General features: G+C 34.3%; 1 protein-coding gene, 1 non-coding gene and 1 pseudogene across 2 annotated transcripts in view; 2 read left to right on the top strand and 1 right to left on the bottom strand.

The window, feature by feature from the left end:
• Pros1 (protein S) overlaps positions 1-24,549 on the top strand; it is an 80,605-nt gene extending 56,056 nt beyond the window's left edge. Inside the window, exons 11-15 of the mRNA XM_020183693.2 lie at positions 6,164-6,331; positions 7,598-7,766; positions 18,082-18,230; positions 19,444-19,669; positions 22,530-24,549. Of these exons, the coding sequence (XP_020039282.2) occupies positions 6,164-6,331; positions 7,598-7,766; positions 18,082-18,230; positions 19,444-19,669; positions 22,530-22,690 (873 nt within the window). The 3' untranslated portion in view covers positions 22,691-24,549. The remainder of the gene's footprint in view (positions 1-6,163; positions 6,332-7,597; positions 7,767-18,081; positions 18,231-19,443; positions 19,670-22,529) is intronic.
• On the top strand, positions 617-6,143 carry LOC141423225 (proline-rich nuclear receptor coactivator 2-like; annotated as a pseudogene).
• On the bottom strand, positions 16,452-16,558 carry LOC141423580 (U6 spliceosomal RNA). The gene has a single exon (XR_012448425.1). It is a non-coding gene; the product is annotated as a U6 spliceosomal RNA (small nuclear RNA).
• Positions 24,550-24,777: the final 228 nt, after the last annotated feature.

Raw genomic sequence — 24,777 nt, 5'->3', positions numbered from 1 at the left:
TTTTTACCTGTAGGTAGTGTTTACTAAATAATTGTCCCTGAATGATGCTCTTAATGGCAAGAGTCTAAACTGGCTAGGCTGCAGCTATTCACTTCCAGGTTTTATCTCCATTGCTTATGATCCTTGTTAAACTATTATTTCATGGCATGCTCATGTTTTAATTGAAATAATCCTCTATAATTTTATGTAAAAAATAAAAGTAAAGACAATTTCACATGCTACAAGCAAGTCAGATAACAACTTAATCTGATAATAAATATGCTGCTGGCTATTTTTAAATTCTTAATTAAATATTTTAATAGTTTATGAATTTTCATCCAATGATATAAATAGGATTTATTTTCCCACTTTATCTGTTAATATGAAAATAATGTTGCTATATTCTTATTGGGTTATAATCTTGATGGCTCATTAATAAATTGCACTGATTCAAAATACTTTGCACATGAATTGTTTTAAATATATAAATGTAAATAAGCATTTTAACTGACAAAAATGTTAATTTAAATTGATCTATAAACTGGAAAATTTAGTTTATAGTGTTTGTTTCAATAATTTTAAATAATTTCAAAAAGTATTTTAAAATAAATTAAAATTAAAATATATAACCTAAAATAGTTCTGTAATTCATAAAAGTGACATAAGCTGTATAATTATTAAGTAGTTAGTATGGCTCTGTCTCAGGGAAGTAAATATTGCTCCTTATAAATGATTTTATTTCATATTTTGGTATGATCCTGATTTTGAAGGGAAATCCATAATTGTATCACAATTCATTCAGCAACATGTTTATTGAGCACGTTAAGTACTAATCTTTTGCTAGGTGGTAAGGATACGATGGTAGATAAAGTCATTGCTCATATGAAGCTTGTGTTCTAGTGATGAGAAGTAAAAACAAACAAATATGTTAGTTACTAATGAGGTGAGGAAAAAGAAAGCCAAGGCAAAGGTCTTGAGTGCATATGGAATCAGAAAAGGCATCTCTGATGAGATTAGATATGAGCAGAGGCCTGAGGGCATAAGTCATGAAAAATAAGTGAGGGATTATAAAATGAGTCTGTGTAATGTGAAGAGCAAGTACAATGTCTCATGGGGAAAGATGGGTTTGGTGTGTTTGAAGAACAAAACAAAGATGTAGAAGCAGTGGAATGAGAGAGAGGAGAGTAGTTAGAAAATGAAGTAAAAAGTGTGGTTTGAAATTTGATTACCTAGGGCCTTTGGGGACTGGGGTGAGCACTTGGATTTTATGCTAAATGGAAAGGCCTTAGGTAGTTTTGAGAAGTTACATAATCTGATTTACATAAAAGATAATTCAGATCAGAACCTGGTGCCTTTGTGGAAACTAGTCAGTGGAGAATAATAGTGGAACAGGGTATTGGGCTGGGGGAGCACTGCAGAAACCCAGTGGAGAGAAAACTGCAGCTTTGGCTGGAATGCTGATGGTGAGGTGGCAAGAAGTGGTCAGAGCTGGATGAATTTGAGAGGCTAAGCATTTGATTCAAAATTTTGAGTACACATCATAAAGAGGCATTTTGAGGCCATAAATTTGTGTTAATCAATGTTTCTAAACTTCATCTATCTTCACATGTACCCAATAGAAAGCAGTATAACACTCTATTCTAAAGCAAATACAGAGAATGTAGCTTATAGGAAAATGACTTATATTTCAATATTTAAATACTCAAGTACAACTTTAATACTTGTCAAAGCTTGCTTCTAATGCATAGAATAATGTGAAAGCTACAAATGAAGACTTATACTAGAGTGTTGTATTAGCAGCTCAAATATTATAAATGCATAAATGGTGTTGTTATCAGTAATAGTAATCTTTCAAAAATGGCGAAAAACCGGTCTGTAGAGGAAGGAGGAGGTCGGTTCTGAGACGCCAATGTGTTCAGCAGCTGGCTAGTCGTGCTTGCCGCTGCTGCTCCATCCATGCCTCCATCTACCTCTTTCTGGAAAAGGAGGAGGCTTCGATGTCGAAAAAGGAGCCCCTGCCACAGTCTTAGCTGCAAGTTGCTAGGACTTCTCTCAAACGTGCATACTGACTCTCAGATGTTGGCCTTAGCTTCTAGGCTGAATCCAGCAGATTGGCCTATGAAAGCTTCTGAATTGAGACAAAGGAAGGAATCTGTCAGAAAGCAATCCCTGTTATCCTGGGCTTGGTAGCCAGGGAGAGGATTGGAAGTGGAAATCATGAAATCTGAAAAGTAGACTGAAAGGTGGCAAAGAAGCTGAAGATGGGTGGTGGAGAAAGGTATAACATGACAGCTCCTTGATCTAAAAGTGTTAGATCAAGAACCAACAACAACTTACTAGACAGAAGACCAAGGATCAGAATTCCTAGGTGAAGACTGTTAAGAAAAAAAAGAAAAAAGAGGATATGGTTTTATCTCATCAGCAGCTGCATGGCAAATAGGGGAGAAAATCAAAAATTTTCCAAGTAGTCTGAATTAGAACTCTAACTTATCAAGTCCCAGCTTGCTTTTTAAGTGTCCAGCCAATCAGAATTATGCTAGAGCCAAATTTAGAGAGCCACTATCACCAAATGTTCTTCCCAAACCACCAAGCCACTGGGTTCCCAATTCCTTTAATCCTTTAGATTAGGAAATAATGACATTTCAACTTAAAACCTTACTTAAAGTACAGGTATAAGCCAAGTAACTAATGCTTAAATTTAGTTGTGTTTACAAATGGTGATGCATTAGTCTGAAATATTCAGTATGGAATTAATCTGTGTAAAACTGGTAATGTAAAAATACAATCAGATTGTATCATTTGTTTTATATGCTATGTGCACTGTGATGTAATAGTATCAGTGCAACTAAACTAATGATTGTTCTTGATAGTTTACTCAATTGAATAACTTTGAAGTGAGACAACTGAAGTTTAGATTTGGGGGATGGAAAAGGAATCAACTTTTTCTATTGTCTATTGGGGGAATAATTTAAGACTCATGAGGTCGGTCAGTAGATTTACTTTTAGTGAATCAGGTTATAATCATCTAGCTAAGACATACAAGAATTGACAAGTAGGAGGTGGACATTTTAAAGTTCAGTGTTGTAAGAGCACCCAAACCAATAACATGCCAACAACTTAATGCACTGCCAGAAGAAAATGTGAATTTTTCTTAATAATCACATTTTACTAAGTTGTACGGTTGTGAATGTGTGATGGGCACTGGGGGCTTATTAGAATGAGGCACAAAATACCCCAGTGGTCCCGTTTTCTTAAATGCAGTGGAGAGGCATCTGTCAATAGATGCACCAAAGCTTTTTTCTTCAGAGAAATAGTATTGAGGATCGCTCAATGGCTTTCAGAGAACATTCTTGTATTATAGCACTGTAGAAGCTATTCTGACAGTGATCTGGCCTCATTCATCCCTGCACAGCTTGTTTAAGTAGGGAGCTGTATAATGTGAAGGTTTTAAGTTCCTAAGAAAGAAAGAGCCATGTAAATACATGCAGTAAACTTGTAGCATATGTAAAGTTTTTTTTTTGGCCTTTATCTTACAAAAATAGACTATTTTTAGTAAATGAATTTGCAGAATGTGAGATCATGAACTTTTTATACTATGGCCTAGTTTTAAAGGTCCCTAATTGTATTTAAAGTTTGCCCTTGTGCAAAAGTGCCAGTGTATGTATGTTACAAATGATTTGGTTGTAAACTCTTTCAAAGTAAATACTAGTGTAATATGCTTCTATTAAAACTAAAAAGGTTAAGCTGCTAAAACATTTCCTATTTTAAAGAGCTATAAATGCAGTGCAGGATCATTCGCACAACCCGTATCATTTTGACTTTCACCAGTCCTTATGACTATGTTTGGTGCCAGGCCAGTGACTTTTTTTTTTTTTTGCTCAGGACTAAGTGCAACCCAGGGGGATCATTTATGCATCAGATGTAATTTCTTGCATGACACTCCAAAGCATGTTTTACCAATTTGGGGTAAACATTGAACAGTTAATCCAGCAGCAAGTCAGAAAAATGTGCATCAGTTTAAAATTTCTGATAGCTAATATCCTGTTTGGCATCTTTTTTTTATGTTTATAAACAAGACAGCTAAGTTGTATTTCTCCAAATAAATTCAGATGAAATAATATTATCCAAGTCAAATAATGAATATCCTAAAGGACAAATAATGTACATAATTTGAATTTGAAACATGAAAATTAAAAAATAAGAATCCCACCCCAAAAAATGGTGAAAAACCCTGGACAGAGTTCTAAACAAAACAGACATCACTCTGTCCTTGGTTTACCATTGTATCCTTAGCTTATCCACTGCATTCTTGAAAAACTTAATGAATGCTAATATAGTGCAACAAATATATTGTGTTTATTTATACACAAGCTCAGATAAGCATAAAGATTTTGTACATGATTGTCTAAAAAGAAGATTCAGGTTTGCAGAATATGGGATGTTTATTACTTATTTTGCATGATTGTTGTTCATATTTCAGAGTGTCGAGCATCTTCAATGCTAGCATGGCTCCTACTTGTTGTGACAACTAAAAATGTTCCCCACTCCAACTCTTCCAAATGCTTTAGCGAGGTCCACTGTAGTCTGTCATTTAAAATACTTGCATAGTTAGAGGGAAAAGGTCTGGGAACTAATCTCTGGGGCATCTTGGCTGTTTCCATAACTTGGCTATTCTGAATAGTGCTGCAATAAATGATGGGTGTGCAGGTGCCTTTGGAATAATGAGTCACATTTCCTTGGGTATATCTCTAGGAGTGGGATTGCTGGATCATATGGCAGATCTAAGTTTAGTTTTTTAAGAAGCCTCCATATTGTTTTCCAAAGTGGTTGTACTAGTTTACATTCCCACCAGCAGTATATGAGGATTCCTTTTTCCCTTGCATCCTAGCCAACATTTGTTGTTGGTGGTGTTTTTGATTGTGGTTTTGATTTGCTTTTCCCTTATGGCCAGGGATGGTGAGCATTTTTTCATGTGTTTTTTTGGCCATTTGAATTTCATACTTTGAAAAAGTTCAGTTCATTTGCCCATTTCTTTATTGGTTCATTGATTTTTGGGGAGTTTAGATTTTTGAGCTCCCTGTATATTCTGGTCATCAGTCCTTTGTCTTATGTATAGCCAGCAAATATATTCTCCCATTCTGTGGGTGGTCTCTTCAGTTTAGAGATCATTTCTTTTGTTGTACAGAAGCTTTTTAATTTTATGAAGTCCCATTTGTCCATCCTTTCTCTTAGTTGCTGAGCTGCTGGGGTTCTACTGAGGAATTCTTTGCCTATACCTATTGCTTCCAGAATATTCCCTGCTCTCTCCTTTACTAAGTTCAGAGTTTCGGGTCTGATATTATAAGAACTTTAATCCACTTTGAGTAGATACTAGTACAGGGTGATAGGCATGGATCTAGTTGCAGTTTTCTGCAAGCAGATAACCACTTTTCCCAGCAACATTTGTTGAAGAGGCTGTCTATTCTCCATTGTATATTTTTGGCGTCTTTGTCAAAAATAAGGTGGGGATAGCTGTGTGGATTCATATCTGGGTCCTCTATTCTGTCCCACTGGTCTTCATGTCTGTTTTTGTGCCAGTACCATGCTGTTTTTATTGCTATAGCTTTGTAATATAGTTTGAAGTCGGGTATTGTGATACCTCCAGCATTGCTCTTTTTGATGAGTATTGCCTTGGCTATTCATGGTCTCTTGTGTTTCCAAATGAACTTTAGGGTAGATTTTTCAATCTCTGTGATGACTGTCATTGGGATTTTGATGGGAATTGCATTAAACATGTAGATTGCTTTTGGTAGTATAGCCATGTTTACTATGTTGATTCTACCAACCCATGAGTACGGGAGATCTTTCCACATTCTGTAGTCTTCCTCAATCTCTTTCTTCAGAGGTTTGTAGTTTTCCTTGTAGATGTCATTCACATCCTGTGTTAATAAACTTTTAAACTTAATAATATTAAATTTTTTAAACTTTAAAATAAGATGCACATTGAATTTGTATTTTCATCCCTAAACACATTTTATCACATTTCAATTTGTCTCCCCAAATAGGTTGGAACAAATTAGTAATTGCATTTAAATGATTACTTTATGAAATCATTTATTAGAATCATAATATTTTCCAGTCCAGTATTTCAAATGACATAGATCAATGCTTGTTTTTTTGATAATTTTTGTGTTTCTAATTATAGGTATCTGTGGAAGAATTAGAAGATAGTGTCAGTATTAAAATAGCTAACGAAGCTGTGATGAATATAAATAAGCTTGGAAATCTTTTTAAACCTACAGATGGATTTCTGGAAACCAAAATATACTTTGCAGGATTACCTCGGAAAATGGAAAATACACTCATTAGACCGGTAATGATCCAAATTTATATCATTCATCATGGATGAATTCCTTTTTCTGTGATATCATTGAAGACATGTTTTCCATGAGAGTCAACAGAAGTTATTTTGTTAAACATACCAAGTGTGACAATTTGAATTTAACAAGAAAAAAGAACTTTAGTGACCACTGCAAATATATTGAGGAAATAAGAAAATTACTGCCATGTTTTTCTGTCCATTTAAATACCCAACATTATTTATGGAGAAGTAGCTTTTTCAAATTCTCAAGTGTCAGTTCAGAGTTAACCTTTTCATAATTTACATTCAACCATTAAGTGTATGAACACATATATTTGAATCCCAAGTCATATTATTCTGTAGAAGTCACGCAAAGATCTTTCTTAGGCCTATTTTGGAACAAATTTGAAAGTTATGGGTAACACAGAAGATGGAATGTACTATTTAAAAATGTTCAATACAACAGATGATTTTGTGAATATGATGTTTGTCAAATAACTGTAGAGTAGGTTTCATGAAGGAAATTAATCACTATCCTTGAAGAGTTTTAAAACTTTGAAACCATGGACTTGTCAAATAAACATGTTAATTTAATTTAAATATTTGCTACTTTATATCTACTTTTCACTTACAGCAATTCATAGTTACTTTAACTTTTAATAGATTTCTATGATAGTAAATCTGAATCAGTTAAACCATGTCAAAATCAATGTCCATTCTTTGAAAGTGATAAATTAAGATGCCTTTAAAGTAAAATAAATTATTTTTTAAAAAATCAATTGTTTATGAAATGGCTACTTTATACCTTGAATCTGGCCGGATGCTTTTGTGAAGGCTAAATAATGCAAACATTTTTGTTCCTGCAGTAGATTAGAGTCTGGATTAACAAGAAGAATCTATGTTGTAAATGCACATAAGGAAAACAGAAAGTACCTTAGAGGCCAGATAACACCCTCAGATAGATCCTGACAGAAGCAGATAGAGGACTTTCCTCTATCTCTGGATGACATGGGAGAGGCAGGTGACCTTGAGGTGTAAAAGTCATTCTTGTCCCACGGGAGACCTGCAATGGTATGGACTCACTATTACTGAAGATGACTACCCATCTGAGACACCTCGAAAAGAAAGAAAAAAAATGGATTAAATTGAAAACATTTAAAAATATTTCAAAGATTGCCAAAGAAAGGGTTTTCCACCCAAATGTAACCTTCACCTAGATCATTGTTAAGTTACTTATTAGTCTGACATAAGTACAAAATATATTCCGTGTCCTATTAGATTAACCCCCGTCTTGATGGCTGTATACGAAGCTGGAATTTGATGAAACAAGGAGCTTTGGGAGCAAAGGAGATTATTCAAGGAAAACAAAACAAGCATTGTCTTGTCCATGTGCAGAAGGGATCCTATTATCCTGGTTCTGGAGTTGCTCAGTTTACCATAGACTATAGTAAGTGACTTCTCATTTTATTTCTCTTTTGTCATTAATGACTAAATTTATTCATCAAGAAACGGTAAACATTGCTCAGTACCTACTATGCTAGGCATAGTGTTATGTGTGCCATTATGTACTTTTTATTTAAAAAAAATTCCTGGTATTTAAGGAAAAATATAAAGGCAGGTGAAAATGCTTATATGATTAAAGTTTATTGGCATGCTTGCTTTGTTCAGATTCAAATGACCTATTTTAAAATTTACTGGTTTCTCAGTTGCTTTGTGTTTAAAAATTAATGCTTCAAATGGCTTCATCTTCATTTCAGTCATTTTCATTTGATTCTTCCTTAAAATTTCTATCTTTCTGCTGAAATTGTATATTTGTTCACACATGTTTTCTAGTTTATCCACCTGAGCCTTCAACATATTCATCATAATTATTCTAATTTCCCTGATAGTGCCAACATTGGCGTCATATCCGAGTCTTGTCAGATGGATTCCTTTTTCTTTTCATTGCCTCTTGTTTTTCCTTGTGTCTTTGTGTATCAGAGAAGTTTTTGGTCTATAGGTGGGCATGGTACAGGGAGCAACAGAGATTGAGATGAATGCTATTTGTATCTGGAAACGAGCACATTCTTCTTTTACTATGTCCTTATTAGGAAGGGGTATTGACCTATCAAGTGAGGAATTGAGTTGGTCCTTGGGAAATGGGTTTTTACAAAGAGCAAGACCTTTCATAAAGGGTGCCTCTCCCCATTCCCTGGATTCCTTTCTTGTCGTGAGATTATTTTCTCTGTACTTGCTCCAGCATTGATGCTATCTGGTTGAGCCGTTCTTATGTTGTTTGATCTTTCAGCCTCTAAAACTGTGAGCCAAATAAACCATTTTATAAATATGCGACCCAGTTCCAGTTTAAGGTATTTTTAAAAATAGCATTGGAAAACGTGCTAATACATTTAAGCTTCTGTTTAGGGTAGGGCCTTGTTTGCTAGAGAATTTCTTTTTTAAACATTTTATTAGCATATATTAGTTGTACATTTCATATAAGCTCACAATATATCTTGGTTTGGTTCATCTCTACCATCATTCTCCCTTATCCCCCTCCCCCACTTAAATGATTTCAATGCGTATAATTGTTCTACTTTCATGCAAGTATAGAAAGTACATTGACTGTATCTGTGATCCTTCACCCTCCATTCACCCTCTTGCCTCACACTAGTACCCATCCCCTAAGAGGACCCATTTTACATTCCTGTCTCCATTCATTAATATATATTCATTCTGCACAGGGGCTCCACCATGGTATTTCACATGTGAATATATTGAACTTTAATCAGATTAACCCTCTCTGTTATTCTTCCTTAACCTTTCCCCTCTACTCTTTGTTATTCAAGAGCTTACAGTATGCTTCCTTATGCTTTTTTCCTACACAGATGCAATGTATTTAAATATTAGTCACTCTGAATCATTTTCTTTTCCTCCCCTTCCTCCTCCTAGTCCCCTCAAACAGTCCTACTGTTGCAAATATGTTCTTAATATTCTATCTGCCTGTATAAAATGTTTGTATTTGTGTATACATTTATTTTTGAGATCTATCTTCCACATATGAGAGGAAACATGTGACTTTCATTTTTCTGAACCTGGCTTACTTTGCTTAACATGACACTCTCCAGTTGAATTCATTTACCTGCAAATGACATAATTTCATTCTTGATGGCTGAGTAATATTCCATTTTATGTGTACCACACTTTCTTAATCCATTAACCTGGTCATCTGTGATGTTTTCATAATTTAGCAATAGTGAGTAATGCTGCAATAAACATGGGTGTGCAAATGTATGTAGTGTACCCTGACTTGGGTTCCTTCAGGTATATGCCCAGGAATATCACTGGAATAAAGGGTAGCTCTATTTTTAGTTTTTTGAGGAGCTTCCATGCTAATCTCCATAGTAGTGATACTAATGTACATTCTAACCAGCAGTGTATAAGAGTTCCTTTTTCCCCAAATCCTCATCAATATTTATTGCTGTTTGTGTTCTTGATGATAGCCATTTTGACTGGAATAAGATGAAATCTTAATATAACTTTAATTTGCATTTCCTTTATGGCCAGGGATGTTGAGCATTTCTTCATATATTTATTGGTTATTTGTACTTCTTCGTGTGAAAAATGTTTAGTTCCTTTTCCCATTTTTTCGGGAGTAGTGGATTCTTTGGGAGTTCAATTTTTTTGAGCTCCTATAAATTCTGGTTATTAATCCCTTGTCAGATTGATAACTGGCAAAGATTTTCTCCTATTCTATAGTCTGTCTCTTCACTATGGTGACCATTTCCTTTGCTGTGCAGAGTTTTTTAGTTTGATATAATCCCATTTGTCAGTCCTTTCTCTTAATTGCTGAGCTACTGAAGCTCCATTCAGGAAGTTACTGACAATGTTTGTATGTTCCAGTATTTTCACTGTTCTTTCCTGCAGTAGCTGCAAAGTTTCATGTCTTACACTAAGATCTTCGGCCCACCTTTAATTGATATTAGTACAGGGTAAAAGCCAGGGACGTAGTTTCAGTCTTCTACATGCACATATCAAGTTTTCCCAGCACCATTTGTTGAAGAAACTGTCTTTTCTCCAACATATGTTTTGGGCTTCATTGTCAAAAAGTAGATGAATGTAGCTGCATGGTTTTATGCCTGGATTTTCTATTCTGTTCCATTGGTCTTTATGTCTGCTTTTGCTGTTTTTATTGCTACGGCTCTGTAGTATAATTTGAAGTCAGGTATTGTGATACCTCCAGCATTGCTCTTTTTTCTCATTATTGCTTTGGTTTTAGAGGTCTTTTGTGGTTCCAGATGAGCTTTAGGATTGATTTTTCTATCTCTTTGAAGAAAGTCATTGGAATTTTGATGGGGATTGCATCTACCACATAGATTGCTTTTGGTAGTACAGCCGTTTTCACAATTTTGATTTTCCTAATCATGAGCATGGGAGACCTTTCTATGTTCTCATGTCTTCTTGAACTTTGGTGACCTTTTGGTTTCATTGCAGAGGTCTTTCACTTCCTTTGTTAAGTTGATTCCTCAGTATTATTTTTGAGGCTTTTGTAAATGGGATATTTTTTCCTGATTTCTTTCTCAGTCTGTTCATTATTGGTGTTTAGAAAAGCTACTGATTTTTATAGTGATTTTGCATCCTGCTACTTTGCAAACAGGGATAGTTTGACTTCTTCCTTCCTTATGTAAATCCTTATTATTTCTTCCTCCTGGCTTATTGCCCTGGCTAGGAATTTAAAAAGAACTATATTGAATAAGAGTGGGCAGAGTGGACACGCTTGTTTTGTTCCTGATTTTGGAGGAAATAGTCTCAGTTTTTAATTTATAGCTAATTTAAATATGTCATTCAGATAAGCCAAGTCGTACAATACATGAATACATGATTTATATTGCTTCATCATTATTCTTATTCTATTTTTTTATTCTATTCCTTTGGTGAATGTGTTTATGAGATCTAAGAGTTTTTTTTGGTGGAGGTTTTAGGGCTTTTTGGCATAAGATCATATCAACTGCAAATGGAGATAATTTAACTACTTCCTTCCCTATTTGAATTCTTTTTATTCTTTCTCCCATCTTATTGCTCTGGCTAGGAGTTCCAATATTATGTTGAATAGGAGTGGGGAAAGTGGACAATCTTGTCTTGTTCCTGACTTTAGAGGAAAAGGCTTCAGTTTTTTCCTATCTAGTATGATGTCGACAATAGGCTTGTCCTACTTAGACTTTGTTACGTTGTGGTGCGTTCCTTCTATTCCTAGTTTCTTGAGAGCCTTTATTATTAAAGGATGTTGAATTCATCAATGGCCTTTTCTGCAACTGTTAAAAAGATCACGTGATTTTTGTCCTTGCTTCTGTTTATATACTGTATTACATTTATCAATTTGTGTATCCCTGGAATGAAACCGACTTGATCATGGTGTGTGATCTTTTTAATGTGTCATTGTATTTGGTTTCCAGTATTTTATTTTTTACATCTTTGTTTGTTAAAGAAACTCGTCTATAATTCTCTTTAATTGTCATGTCCTTCTCTTGTTTGGAATGAGTGTAGTATTGGTTTCAGAGAATGAGTTAGGTAGTGTTCCTTCCCTTTCTTTTTCATGGAAAAGTTTGAAGAGTATTGGTATTAGTTCTCATTTAAAGGTCTGGTAGAATACAGTAGTATTAGATACTGACCTTTTTTTGTTGTCAGACTCTTTATTACTGCTTCAATTTCAATGCTTATTTTAGATTTATTTAGGTGATTTGGATCCTCTTGGTTCAGTTTTGTTTGGTCAAATGTGTCTAGAAATATATCCATTTCTTTTAGATTTTCTAGTTTATTTGAGTATAGGTATTACCTCATGATTCTCTGAATTTCATTGGTATTTGCTGTGATAGCCCCTTTTTCATCTGAGTCTCTTCCTTCCTCTTTCCAGTCACATTGGCTAATGGTTTATTAATATTATTTTTTTTCAAGATCCAAATTTTTGTTCCATTGATTCTTTGAATACATTTTGGTCTCTTTCATTGATTTCAACCCTAATTTTTATTGCCTCTTTCCTTCTTTTAATTTTGGGTTCAGCTTTTCCTTGCAGTGGATCTTGAGGTGCAATATTCGGTGCTTTATTTGAGATCTCCCTGTTTTTTTTTTTTTTTTCTAATACAGGTACTCATAGCTATAAACATTCCCCTTAACACTGCTTATGCTACAGCATTATTTCAGTACATTCTAGAAACTTTTGATTTCCTCCGCTTATTTCCTCATTGACCTTCTGGTCATTCAACATGTTATTAAGTCTCCATGTGTTTGAATATTCTCTGTAGTTTCTTTTCTTATTGAGTTCTAGTTCTAGTTAGTCCTTTTGTGGTATGGTAGGATACAGGGAATTTACAGAAATTGTACTGTCCTGCTGCTGAATGAAATACTCTAGATATCTGATAAGTTGATTTGGTCTATGGTGTCATTTCATTCTGAGGTTTCTTTGTTGATTTTGTTTTTGTCTGGATGACCTTTCTATTGGTGATAATGTGGGTAGTGAAATGTCCAATATCATTGCATTGTGATCTATCTGGGCTTTTTAGTCCAAAATTGTTTGTTTAATGAATTTAGGTACACCAACATTGGGCATGTATAAATTAACAATTGTTATTTCCTCTTGATGATTGGTCCTTTTTTTTATTTATTCATATGTGCATACAATGTTTGGGCCATTATTCCCCCCTACCCTCTTTCCCCTCCTTTCCTCCCCCCACTCCCTCCCTCTCCCCCCGCCCCTGCTACCCCCTCACTTCCAGGCAGAAATTGTTCTGCCCTTATCTCTAATTTTGTTGAAAAGAGAGTATAAACAATAATGAGAAAGACAAAGCATTTTTTCTAGTTGAGATAAGGATAGCTATACAGGGAGAGTCCTAGCTTTGCTTCCATGTACAAATGTGTTACATTCTAAGGTGGTTCTTCTCAGACTGACCTTTTCTCTAGTTCCTGATCCCCTTCTCCTATTGAACCTCTGTCGCTTTAAAGTTTCTGCATTAGTTCCTCTGCATTGAAGAACATCAAATACTATCATCTAAACTGAAGAAACCACCCACAGAGTGGGAGAAAATATTTGCCAGCTATTCATCAGACAAAGGGCTGATAACCAGAATATACAGGGAACTTAAGAAACTAAACTCTCCCAAAATCAATGAACCAATAAAGAAATGGGCAACTGAAATGAACAGAACTTTCTCAAAAGAAGAAATTCAAATGGACAAAAAACACATGAAAAAATGCTCACCATCTCTAGCCATAAAGGAAATGCAAATCAAAACCACACTAAGATTCCACCTCACCCCTGTTAGAATAGCTATCATTAGAAACACTACCAACAACAGGTGTTGATAAAGATGTAGGGAAAAAGGAACCCTCGTACACTGCTGGTGGGAGTGCAAACTAGTGCAACCATTCTGAAAAAAAATTGGAGGCTTCTTAAAAATCTAAACATAGATCTGCCATATGATCCAGCAATCCACTCCTAGGGATATACCCAAAGGAATGCAACTCAGGTTACTCCAGAGGCACCTGCACACCCATGTTTATTGTAGCACTATTCACAATAGCCAAGTTATGGAAACAACCAAGATGCCCCACTTACTGACAAATGGATCAAGAAAATGTGGTATCTATACACAGTGGAATTTTAGTCAACCCTAAAGAAGAATGAAATCTTATCATTCACAAGTAAATGGATGGAACTGGAGAACATAATCTTGAGCAAGGTTAGCCAGGCTCAGAAGACCAAAAATCGTATGTTCTCCTTCATATGCGGACTGTAGATCTAGGGCAAATGCAGCAATGTGATTGGACTTTGGTCACATGATAAGGGGAGAGCACACATGGGAGGTATGGGGATAGGTAAGAAACCCATCCTTTTATTATTATGGAGTGACCTTCTTTGTCTGTCTGAATAATTTAGGTGTGAGGTATACTTTTTAAGATGTAAGTATAGATGCTCCTGTCTGTATTTAAGGTTCACTTGCTTGGAAAATCTTTTGCCCTCCTTTTACCCTAAGTCAATATTTGTTTTTGTTAGTGAGATATGTTTTTTGTAGGCAACAAATCATTGGGTCTTGCTTTTGAATTCAGCTCACCACTCTGTATTTTGACTGGGAATTGAGAACATTAACATGAACTGTTAATATTGAAAGGTTTGCGATAATTCCTTCCATTTTGTTGGGTTTTTAATTATTTATTTATTTATAAATTTATTGTATTTGAGTCTTACCTACTCTTCACATGCTTATTTACTACTCTGGTGAGATTTATTTTTTCTCATATTTTCATGGCTATGTTTATCTTCTTTGTTTAGAATTCCTTTGAGTATCTTCTGGAGTGCTCCCTCAGTGGTCATTAATTACTTTAGTTTCTGTTTATCATGGAAGGTTTTTATTTATTTTTTTAACTGTGAATGATGGCTTTCCTGGGTAGAGTAATCTAGGTTTTAAGATATTTTCTTTCAGCACTTGAAATACCTCATTCCATACCCTCCTTACTCTTAAGGTTTCTGTTGAGAAATCTGCTGGTATTCTGATGGGTTGGCTGTTATAGGTACTTGACATTTCTGCTCAGGGCTTCTATGCATTCTCATACCTCCCCCCACATGAATTTCAGCAAATTGTAATTTTTAATTATTCCAAGAAAATTGTATGCCATCTGTTGTCTGCCTGGTTAAGAATGTGCTCTCATTCTGTGTCAGCTTAGAAGTACGTCTTTCTTTAGGTTTCAATTTATTGATTGCTTTCCTACTTGATAATTGAAAAAAAATTGATTATGCAGAAAACTTGGCTTTTGTTGTTGTTGTAAAGGTGGGAGTAGTGCCCATTCCAGTTTCCTACAGTCTAAGTGGAGCAGGAAGTCTTGCCGTACTGACCTCATTTTTTTATTTTTGGCAATGATGGGGTTTGAACTTATGGACTCATGCTTGCTAGGCAGGTGCTTTACTACTTGATCCACTCCATTTGCCCTTTTATTGTGTTAGGTATTTTTGAGATAGGGTTTCATGAACTATTTGCCTGGACTGGCTTCTAACCGCAATCCTCCTGATCTCTGCCTCCTGAGTAGCTAGGATCACAGGTGTGAGCCTCCAGTGCCTGGCCTGGCCCCACTTTTTACTTTACTTTACTGCTACAAATTCTGTGAATATCCTTGAGTGTACAACTCTGTGCCCTTATGTGATTAAGTCTGTAAGAGAGAATATTAGAATATTATTTTTATAAAAGGTCCTATAAATATATAATTATTGCAGGATTGATTACATTCTCTTCCAAAGATCTCTTATCAACCAATACTCCTATAAACAGAGAAAGAAGGCTCTTTTAGAAATTTATTTCTAATCCAATAGTTCAAAATTAAAATTTGTAGTTTTAAATACTATTTTCCTAATCTCTGCTTAAGTTGCATATTTCTCCATATTTTTTTCCCTAGCTATTTGTGCATTGTAATTGCTTTTTATTACCAGAGTTAGGTTCTTGGGTCTAGGAACAGTAGAAAGTAGTCTAGACCCAGAGGGTACAGGCAAGCCTTTATATTAAAACATTTGTTTGACCTCTATGGGAGACGCAGCTCCAACTAGGAGCAAGTCAGGCAGCAGCTAATATAGGAAGAATTCCTACCAGCATTTCCCATTCAGATCTTTTCATGCAAATTAGGGGCTCAAATTTGTAGAGAGTGTAGGGTCCTGCTGGCTGATCAATGTTGGAGCTCAGTTGTGGGTAGCTCGTTGGTCAGTTCTGAATAGAGAATAAGGCAGATATACAGGTGCCTGACTCTGGTTTGCATTTGTATGAGTATGATGTGTTGGCAGCTGTTATATTTTTAACTCTGGAGCTACATGTAAGCCCTGTGTCCTTACTTATGTCTGTATTTACTTTGCTATGAAAACAAAAAATGGGTATAATCCCTTCAGGGCCCCTTCCCAAAATCTGATTTTTATACCTTTTTTTTTTTTTTTTGTGGTCCCCACTGTCTCATTCTGTGTTCTTCATCTTTTTCTTTGTTAGGAGTTTATTATTTGAGCTACTAACATTTTGTAGCTTTGCAGTACAAATTAAGTTAGTGGTAATCTGATATCTCTACTTTAAGAACAAATTGTACTTTTGTATGTCCTTGTTTGTAACTTTAAAAGGGCTCGACTACTTTTTTTAAAAATATGGAATGCTTCATGAATTTGTATGTCATCTTTGCACAGGGACCATTCTAATCTGCTCTGTATCATAACAATTTTAGTATATGTGCTGCTGAAGCAAGCACTTTACTACTGTTTTAAGGAAGAATCTTAAACCAGTAATTTTTATTTTTATAACATGAATTAATAATACAATGCCTTTTGCTTTAGCTGTGTTTTTCATATGAAGGCTTACTAAATGTTTTAAATGGGCTGATTGATTTGTTCAAAAGAAAAAGAATTCCTGAAAAGGAAATGAAAATTATAGTTATGTTGTAACTGAAAAATTACTTTTATAAATAATTATTTTATGGATAACTTGAAACTGACCTACTTTATGATAAATACTTGCTGTTGCATTACACCTTCCAAATATTTATTACATCTTCATTTTAGTTTGAGTTTGTTAATAACCAATGTCAAATTTACTTACAATTTGAGTTTGTTAATAACCGATGTCAAATTTACTTATTTCATAATCATTATATATATTCTCTTCTGGGTGAGAATTTTAGGATTATAATGAAAAAACATAGTGACATTATATGCAGTTAAATGAAGAACATTTGTCAAAAGAAAAATTTTCTCCATTTTCACCCTTCAACTTCTCCAAGTGGTATTTGGCTTCGTTACATCTTACTTCACATTAAATGAGGAAGACTTCATTTAGATTGTGAACGAATATTTTTAGGACTCTAACTCAGTACTTGAAGTTAGTTAAGGTAGCTATTTCTGGAGCTTCATTAGGGGGATACATTCTGAGGAATTTGTGAACATCACAGAATAGATTTACACAAGCTAAGCCAACTACACCATCATTAGGTGACATGATCTTATGAAACCATGATCATGATGGGCTCCATCATTGACTTAACCCTCATTTTGTGAGACATGACTGTGCTCTGGCAGCTATTTACCTAATACTTATCAAATGGCTAATATGGAAAACAAAGTGATGATAAAGTCACAGGACTCCTATTGCTTACAATTTATTCTGGTAACTAATTCAGAAAAATGTGAAGTATTAAAACAAAAAGGTCACAGAACAAGAGTCACCAATCTAATTTCAAAATTGATGCCACTTCAGAATATTTTTCTCCTACCAAACTATCTAGGTTCCTGATACATATGTAGACCGTATTTATCCTTCCTATTGCTGTATTACAAGGGATAATGGGTGAGGATGGCTGCTATCCCCAGATTTTCCCTCAGAAATATTATAAATCTGCTGAACTTCCTTCTAAAAGTTTACTTTAAAGTTTGACCACTCTGAAGTTTGAACATTGGCCAATATGCAAGAGATGAGAAAAGCTGTTAAAGGATAAACAGGGAACTTTCATAATAATCCTTAATACTACAATTCAGAATTCTTTCCTGGAAGAACAGAAGAGTGTGTTTGGCTCCATTTATGGGTTTCTTACTTGCACTTAAAAAAAAAAAAAAAAGAAACTTCCTTTGTTTGGCCTGGGTTATATAGATCATTGAGAAAGGGAATTAACATCTTTACTATTATACAAAATATCTGAGAATATTAATCAGATTGTAATAATTTTTTACCTAGTTCATGTAGAAGTACATTGTTACTGCTTTGCTTCTTTGTTTTAAACAGACAACATAACCAGTGCTGAGGGTTGGCAAGTAAATGTGACCTTGAATATTCGTCCGTCTACCAGCACTGGTGTTATGCTTGCCTTGGTTTCTGGTAACACAGTGCCCTTTGCCTTGTCCTTGGTGGACTCTGCCTCTGAAAACACTCAGGTAACTTTAAACCTCTTTTTTTTTCCCTTGACATGAATGTAATAATGCACATCTTGAAGAACTATCTTGAAGGTAAATCTTATGTGTTTGGTACAATTTCCAGCATATCATTAAGGACTTAATAAAAGCCCATTATTACTATTCTTTTGTTGGACAGACTCACACACAGTCTGCTTGGAGACATCACAGAGTATCTAGAGATTCACCCTTATTCAGAATCTATGTAGCACCATGGGAAATAGTTTGTACTAACAAAATGGAAGTGAGTCTGATAACAATCTACTCTCATATTCAGTGTTTAATTATAGTGTTTTGTGCTCTCTCGCACTTTTAATCTTTTCTCCCATGAGTAAATTAGAAAAGAAAAAAGAAAACTAAAACAGGTCTGCCTGGCTTCTTACTGGCAAATCTTATTTGAAATTAGGAGGAGGAACAGGAAAGTCTTGAATACAAGGAAACATGAAAGTTATCAGAAGATCTATGTTATTCACACTTCCGTAAGAGACAATGGTTCTGTCCATGTGTCACCCACTGTTGAGTCCGAGTTTCAACAAGCAGTTTATGTTCATGCCAAGGTTGGCTCAGATACTTTCATAATTTCATTAGCTTTTACTGATACATATAATTGAATAATGGCACCAGTAATAAAAAGGGGGGTTCATTTTGTAATTTATAGGATGATTTGGGAGGAGTTTCTGGTGGATAAATGTAAGCAATCAAACAAGTCCTGTTGAGGTCATTTTAGGGCTTGATTTTGTTTTTAAATCTGTGATCTACAAAGAACTTACCACATTTAGATTTAAGGGTTTTTTGCTGGTTGGTTTTATCTTCTTAAACAGAGTGCAATTCCTATCTCTAACAGTAGTTTCACATAGTGGAAGAGGTTAATACATGATATGTCTTTGTTATTCATTTAATCCTTATCCTGTGTTTGTCTCCATGGCTCTTTTTGCACATCAGGTTCCATTTTCAAGATCCGTGGACAATATTTCATAAGAGGGTTCCATGTGCTATTGATCATTCCAGAGAACTCACTCAACTGACAGTCTCTTTTAGTGAATTAAGTATATGGACATTTATAGCACAGTAAAAGATTTCCTCAAATAACCAATATTTTGGAAGTGTATACTTTTCACTTCTCATCTCAAAATTCATTCTTAAGTGGAATTACTCTTAGAACTTGTTTGTACTGAGTCTTTGCTCTGCTTTTCAGGATATTCTGATATCTGTTGACAATATGGTAGTGTCCCGAATAGAGGCCATAAATCTGTGTTCTGGTCAACAATCTCACCTAAAATTCAGAGTCAACAGAAATGGTCTGGAGTTACACCCTCCACTTAAAGAAGGCATCATCTACTCTGAAGATCTTGAACAGCAACTTGCCATATTGGACAAAGCAATGAAAGGAACAGTGGCCACTTATCTGGGTGGCCTTCCAGGTATCTGCTTATTTTTTCTTTAGTTTTAAAAGTACATTTTAAATTAAACTGATGATATCTTAAAATAGAGAATTGTAGCCAAAAGGCAAGACAAAAATTCCAGTATCCATTATTGGATACTAACATTTTATTGGTAAATTTTGTTTGATGTTTTTAATGGTCAACTGAAGCTAATCAGGCTAATCTTGCTTCACGTGGCTATCTAAGCCAGAAAGGATACAGTATTTGATTCTATCCTCACAATATTCTTGTAAGTTTAGTATATATTCTTCAACTTATTCATAAAGTAATAAACAAAAAAAACTCACTGCTGTTAAGGCTTTTACAGTCTTGTGGCAGAGACAGACAATAAGCCACTCATTAAGAAAATATCAAAATGGTTAAAACTGGTCACTTCTATGAAGGAAAAGTATGGGTTGCTTTTCAAGCTTGAAAATGAGGACTTGAATTGGTTGTGAGGACCAGGAATGAGCTCTCTAAATAAGAAATTGAAGTATAAATCCTATATGTGAAGAGTTAAACGAATTTAACCAGTGGGGATTAGAGGATATGTAAGTAGAATTGTCCCTGCGGTGGGAAGGGGTGGGCACCTTTGAATATGCAGAAGATTTCTGTGGGTGAAGCATATTGTCAAGGGAGATGGTAGTGAAGTATAAGACTGTGAACTGGGTAGGTAAGTAGAGAACGTGTAAACATGGTTCAGGGTCTTATAAAAGATGTAAGCATCATCTAAAAGTTTTAGTCTAGGAAGTGGTATATTATTATGACAGTTTTTAAGATTCATTCTGAATGAATAGATGGAAGGCAAAAGTGAATGCAATTTACTTATGTTGGGCAGCTACTGAGTAGTCCAGGTGAAGAAGCAGTAATAATAGCAGCAATAATACATTGCTGTTGACTGGTGTATAATAAACAATCTGAACACTGTTCAAATGTGTCAACTAATTTAATTTTGAAAACAGTGAAATAGGTAGTATCATATCTATTTTATACATGAGGAAGCTACTGGACTAAGGTGATAGCAGTAGAGATAACACAGTGAATAAATTAGATACTGAAGTGAGCAATAAAATTAATAGGATTTAATGACTGAAGGATAGGTAGAAGGATAACTCTTGGGTATCTTGCATGAGCAGTTGCATAATGATTCCATTTTTAAAATGGAGAAAACTAGAGGAAAAGCAAGTTCATATTTAGCTTAACATTGGAAATTATGAAATTGGCAACTACATTTGGCAAAAATTGAGGCACAAAGTTATTTAGGAGGAATTTTAAGTTCTATTTGCAGATTATTCTAATGGGACGAATTCTGAGTTTGATATCTGGACTTCTAGTAATCTACATTATATTACTTTAAATGCTCAGGGTTGTAATTTCCCATATACAGGACTTTAATCAGGGTTTTTGAGCTACAAAAGTGGTAGATGATAGAGAATAGATTAGATAGATAGATAGATAGATAGATAGATAGATAGATGATAGATAGATATGGTTAAAGTAGTTAACATGGCAATTATGAGGGAGCATAACTGCAACTAAAATAAATGAATTGTATATTGAGACTCACCTTTACATACTCACAAATTATTTGAATGCAATTTTAGAAAACCAAACAATGAATTTAAAAGATGTAAAACCGCCAAAATTTCAGTGATTCTAGGACTTTGCAGTAATATTATGGACTGTCTTCACTGAAGATGTGTTGAAAGAGTGAGAAAAAATTTAGGGGAGCTGAAAATTGAGATCTTAGGAGTATTAATTATAGGATGTGAAGATTATTGATATTCAAAGTAGACATGTTCAATTGCATGTTAAGAGTTAATATTCATGTGAAATAGTTGATTATAAAGGTTTTTAAAATATATTTTCTATTTTAAATTGACACAGCTATTATATATAGTCTGGGGGGAAGAGGATTTTTTTAAAAATAGAGGCAAAATCAATGATTTTCAGTTGGACATGAAAGGGATTCTTACAACACTCAGTGAGAAAAGCATATATTGGCAAATTGGAGGTAGAAAATTTGAAGTATTTACTTTTGGAATAAGCTACTTAGAAAAGAAGAGTAAGGGTTAATGAATATCCACTGTGAATTAAGATTCATGAAGAGGCAAGCCCCAAAAGAAGAAGAAGCAAGTAGAGAGACGGGTGTTTTAAAAATGAATCACAATTTTAGGAACCCAGGGTATTACTTGAGTAGTAAAGATTCATTGTGATCAAAAGAGCAAAAGTGTAGCCAGGCCTAAAGGCCCTCATATGACCTAATTCACTAAGGCGTTAATAAAATTGCCATTTTTTAGAACAATATCATTATTACATAAAAGTGAAACCTGCTATTATACGTTCAATAAGAACTTTTTCCTAAGATAATATAAAAATCTGTTTTTACTTCATAAATAATTAAAAGATATATTTGTCACAGCATTTTAAAAAGACTTCTAAGTAGCAATAATTTGGAGTTGAAGAAATACTTTAACAATGCTTAAACTGCTACTCAAATTCAAAAGAGAAAAAAGTAAATATTATTTTTATAATAAATGTAAAGTATCACAAGTAAGAGTATGTTCTTTTCTACTCTTCTTTAACTGTATTTATTTACCTTCAATTAGGAGGGAACTGATTATGTTTATGAAATCAGAGGAACTCACAATATGCTGATTTCCATGCCAGACTATATATACATATATATGTATCATTCCTTTAATACACATTTATTGAATAGAATCATTTTATTATTCTGCTTTGCAATTGTAATTTGGTTGGAAATGAAAACGTAAAATGTAAATAATTCGTCTAACTGTAAGTCAATAACATGCTTCTGAAAGTCTTGAACTAATAGTGAAATATTCTGTTTTTGCAGATGTTCCCTTCAATGCCACACCAGTGACTGCCTTTTATAATGGCTGCATGGAAGTGAATATCAATGGTGTACAGCTGGATCTGGATGAGGCCATTTCTAAACATAATGATATTAGATCCCACTCATGCCCATCAGTTTGGAAAGACCCAAAGAATTTATAAGGCATATTTTCTCTGCTAATAATATCTGTTTCTCGAGTGTAATTGTAGTTATATTTCTATTACAGCTGGCAGGTTTTACTGATGATGTTCAGTATTTGATTATTTTGTGGTTACTTTGACCTTAGAATTTTTAAAAGGCTCTTTCACAAGAAAACATTGTGTTGTGATATAACATTTAAAAATTCTTACTTCTCTTGCTGTCTAGAAATTAAATGAGATGCATAACATTTTTTAATTTTAATTTTTTTACTACAAATGACATTGCTTTTGTTTGTAATTTTGATTTCATTACTGAACTAGTATTTAAATATTTTTCTCAGAAGGCAAACCAGTAAACCCAAACAAAAGCTCATGTTATTAAATGCTACCAGTTATAGGCCAATACTATATTTTTGTTGCTACCTTTTCCTGATGAAGACAGAGGAGATAGTAGCCTACTGAATATGAATTGAATAGGAGGACTCAAAGCTTTATTCCCAAATAATTCCTCAGGGGAGCCAGCTTTGGCTTTATCTTTCTTTCACCTGGTTTCAAATTCAAACCTTTTACTAAATTTTTATGAGAGCAGCACTTGAATCTAGCTTCTTGGGAACTAGACTTTATGAGAATAAGACATTCAATTATGTTAGAATGGGTGCAGGAAATCTCCTTAAATTTGGCTATATAGGTCACATAAGCTCTGAATTAGAAAAAGTAGCTATATTCAGTGGCAGAAAAGAGAATGAACAAATTTGGAAACATATCATTTCCCCACAATCCAGCTTTCATTACCATAGTAAGTTTCTGAAATGTGATTATTGATGGACAAAAGAAACTGTGAAAGCTAGAATATATTTTAAGCAAGAGGATAGCTAAAGAGAGATATAGTAAATACTATGTCTTTGTGATCAAGGAAATAAGGTGGTAATGCATTTCAAATGGCAGTTTCTTCACTCCTGAACTTACCATTTGTGACAGGCATACATCAGATGCTTCATTATCATTTATGAAATAAGCTTTTCTTTTCTATAGATGTTTTACTGCACATAAAAAGTTGTATTTTTAGGATGTGTATGCACAATATATTTATTCTAATAACTCTTTGAACAGTACATAAAATTATATAATATACATCTAACTCTTCATGAGCACAGTACTCCTTCATTTGAAAGACAGATAAAGCACAAATATTATGATTAGTTGTATAGTGAGGCTCAGAAATGGAAGAAAAAAGAAAAGTAGCAGGTAACAAATATCTGACACATGATAGAAATTATACTAGATTGTCTTACTAGTTGTAATTTTTCTCTGAGTTGACACTATATACTGTGCATGAAAAACATCAAATGACTGTTGTTAAATCAGAAAATGACTATTGCTAATTATGTTGGTGAAAAAAAGCAAGAAAGAAGTAAAACTAAAGTATGAGAAAAAAAGAAAAGAATGAGAAAGTTAATTTTCTATGGGGATGACATCTCTACTTCTCGGTTAATAATGTTACTTACAAGGAAAGCTATAGGGATTTGTTTCACATTTCCCATCAGAAGTAGATACAGTGATCTTCATAGAATATCCAGAGAGCCATTTACAAATTTTGTCTATTTTGGTATGCATTCATTTATAGCCAGAGAAGGAGAGGGTCTAGACCTTTGGCTAAGAATCTTTGATTTGATCATAGATTTTGATCTTCCAATAAAATATCTACTTTTAACAAATAAGTAGATACAGCAGAATGTCTGAAAGACTAAATCCCACTGAATAGGAAATAATAATACTTAAATCAGTGCCTGACACTCCTCAAGATTCTGTTACTTAGAGATACAAATCAGCTCTTTTCAGTTTATCCCAAGAAATTGAAGCAATAAAACTTCTATTCCTTACTCTTATATAAGAGTAGTTTGTTCCTTATTAATAAGACTGTTTTGATGATCTTTTATACAATGAGACTGTCTCAGTTCTGTAATTAGAGCTCTTGGCTAGATACTATCTTGAGAAAACAATGGAGAAAATATCCTGGTTTTGCTGTCAATATATTCACAGTCTAAGGGACAGCAGGAACGTGGGCAAGTAATTCAAGTTTATGTCTGAGTTTTGTAAGAGCTACAACA

Source organism: Castor canadensis, chromosome 5 (assembly GCF_047511655.1).
Source record: "Castor canadensis chromosome 5, mCasCan1.hap1v2, whole genome shotgun sequence".
NCBI classification, from domain to species: domain Eukaryota; kingdom Metazoa; phylum Chordata; class Mammalia; order Rodentia; family Castoridae; genus Castor; species Castor canadensis.
Note: the sequence above shows the minus strand (reverse complement) of the source record. Positions and strands in the feature narration are given on the sequence as shown.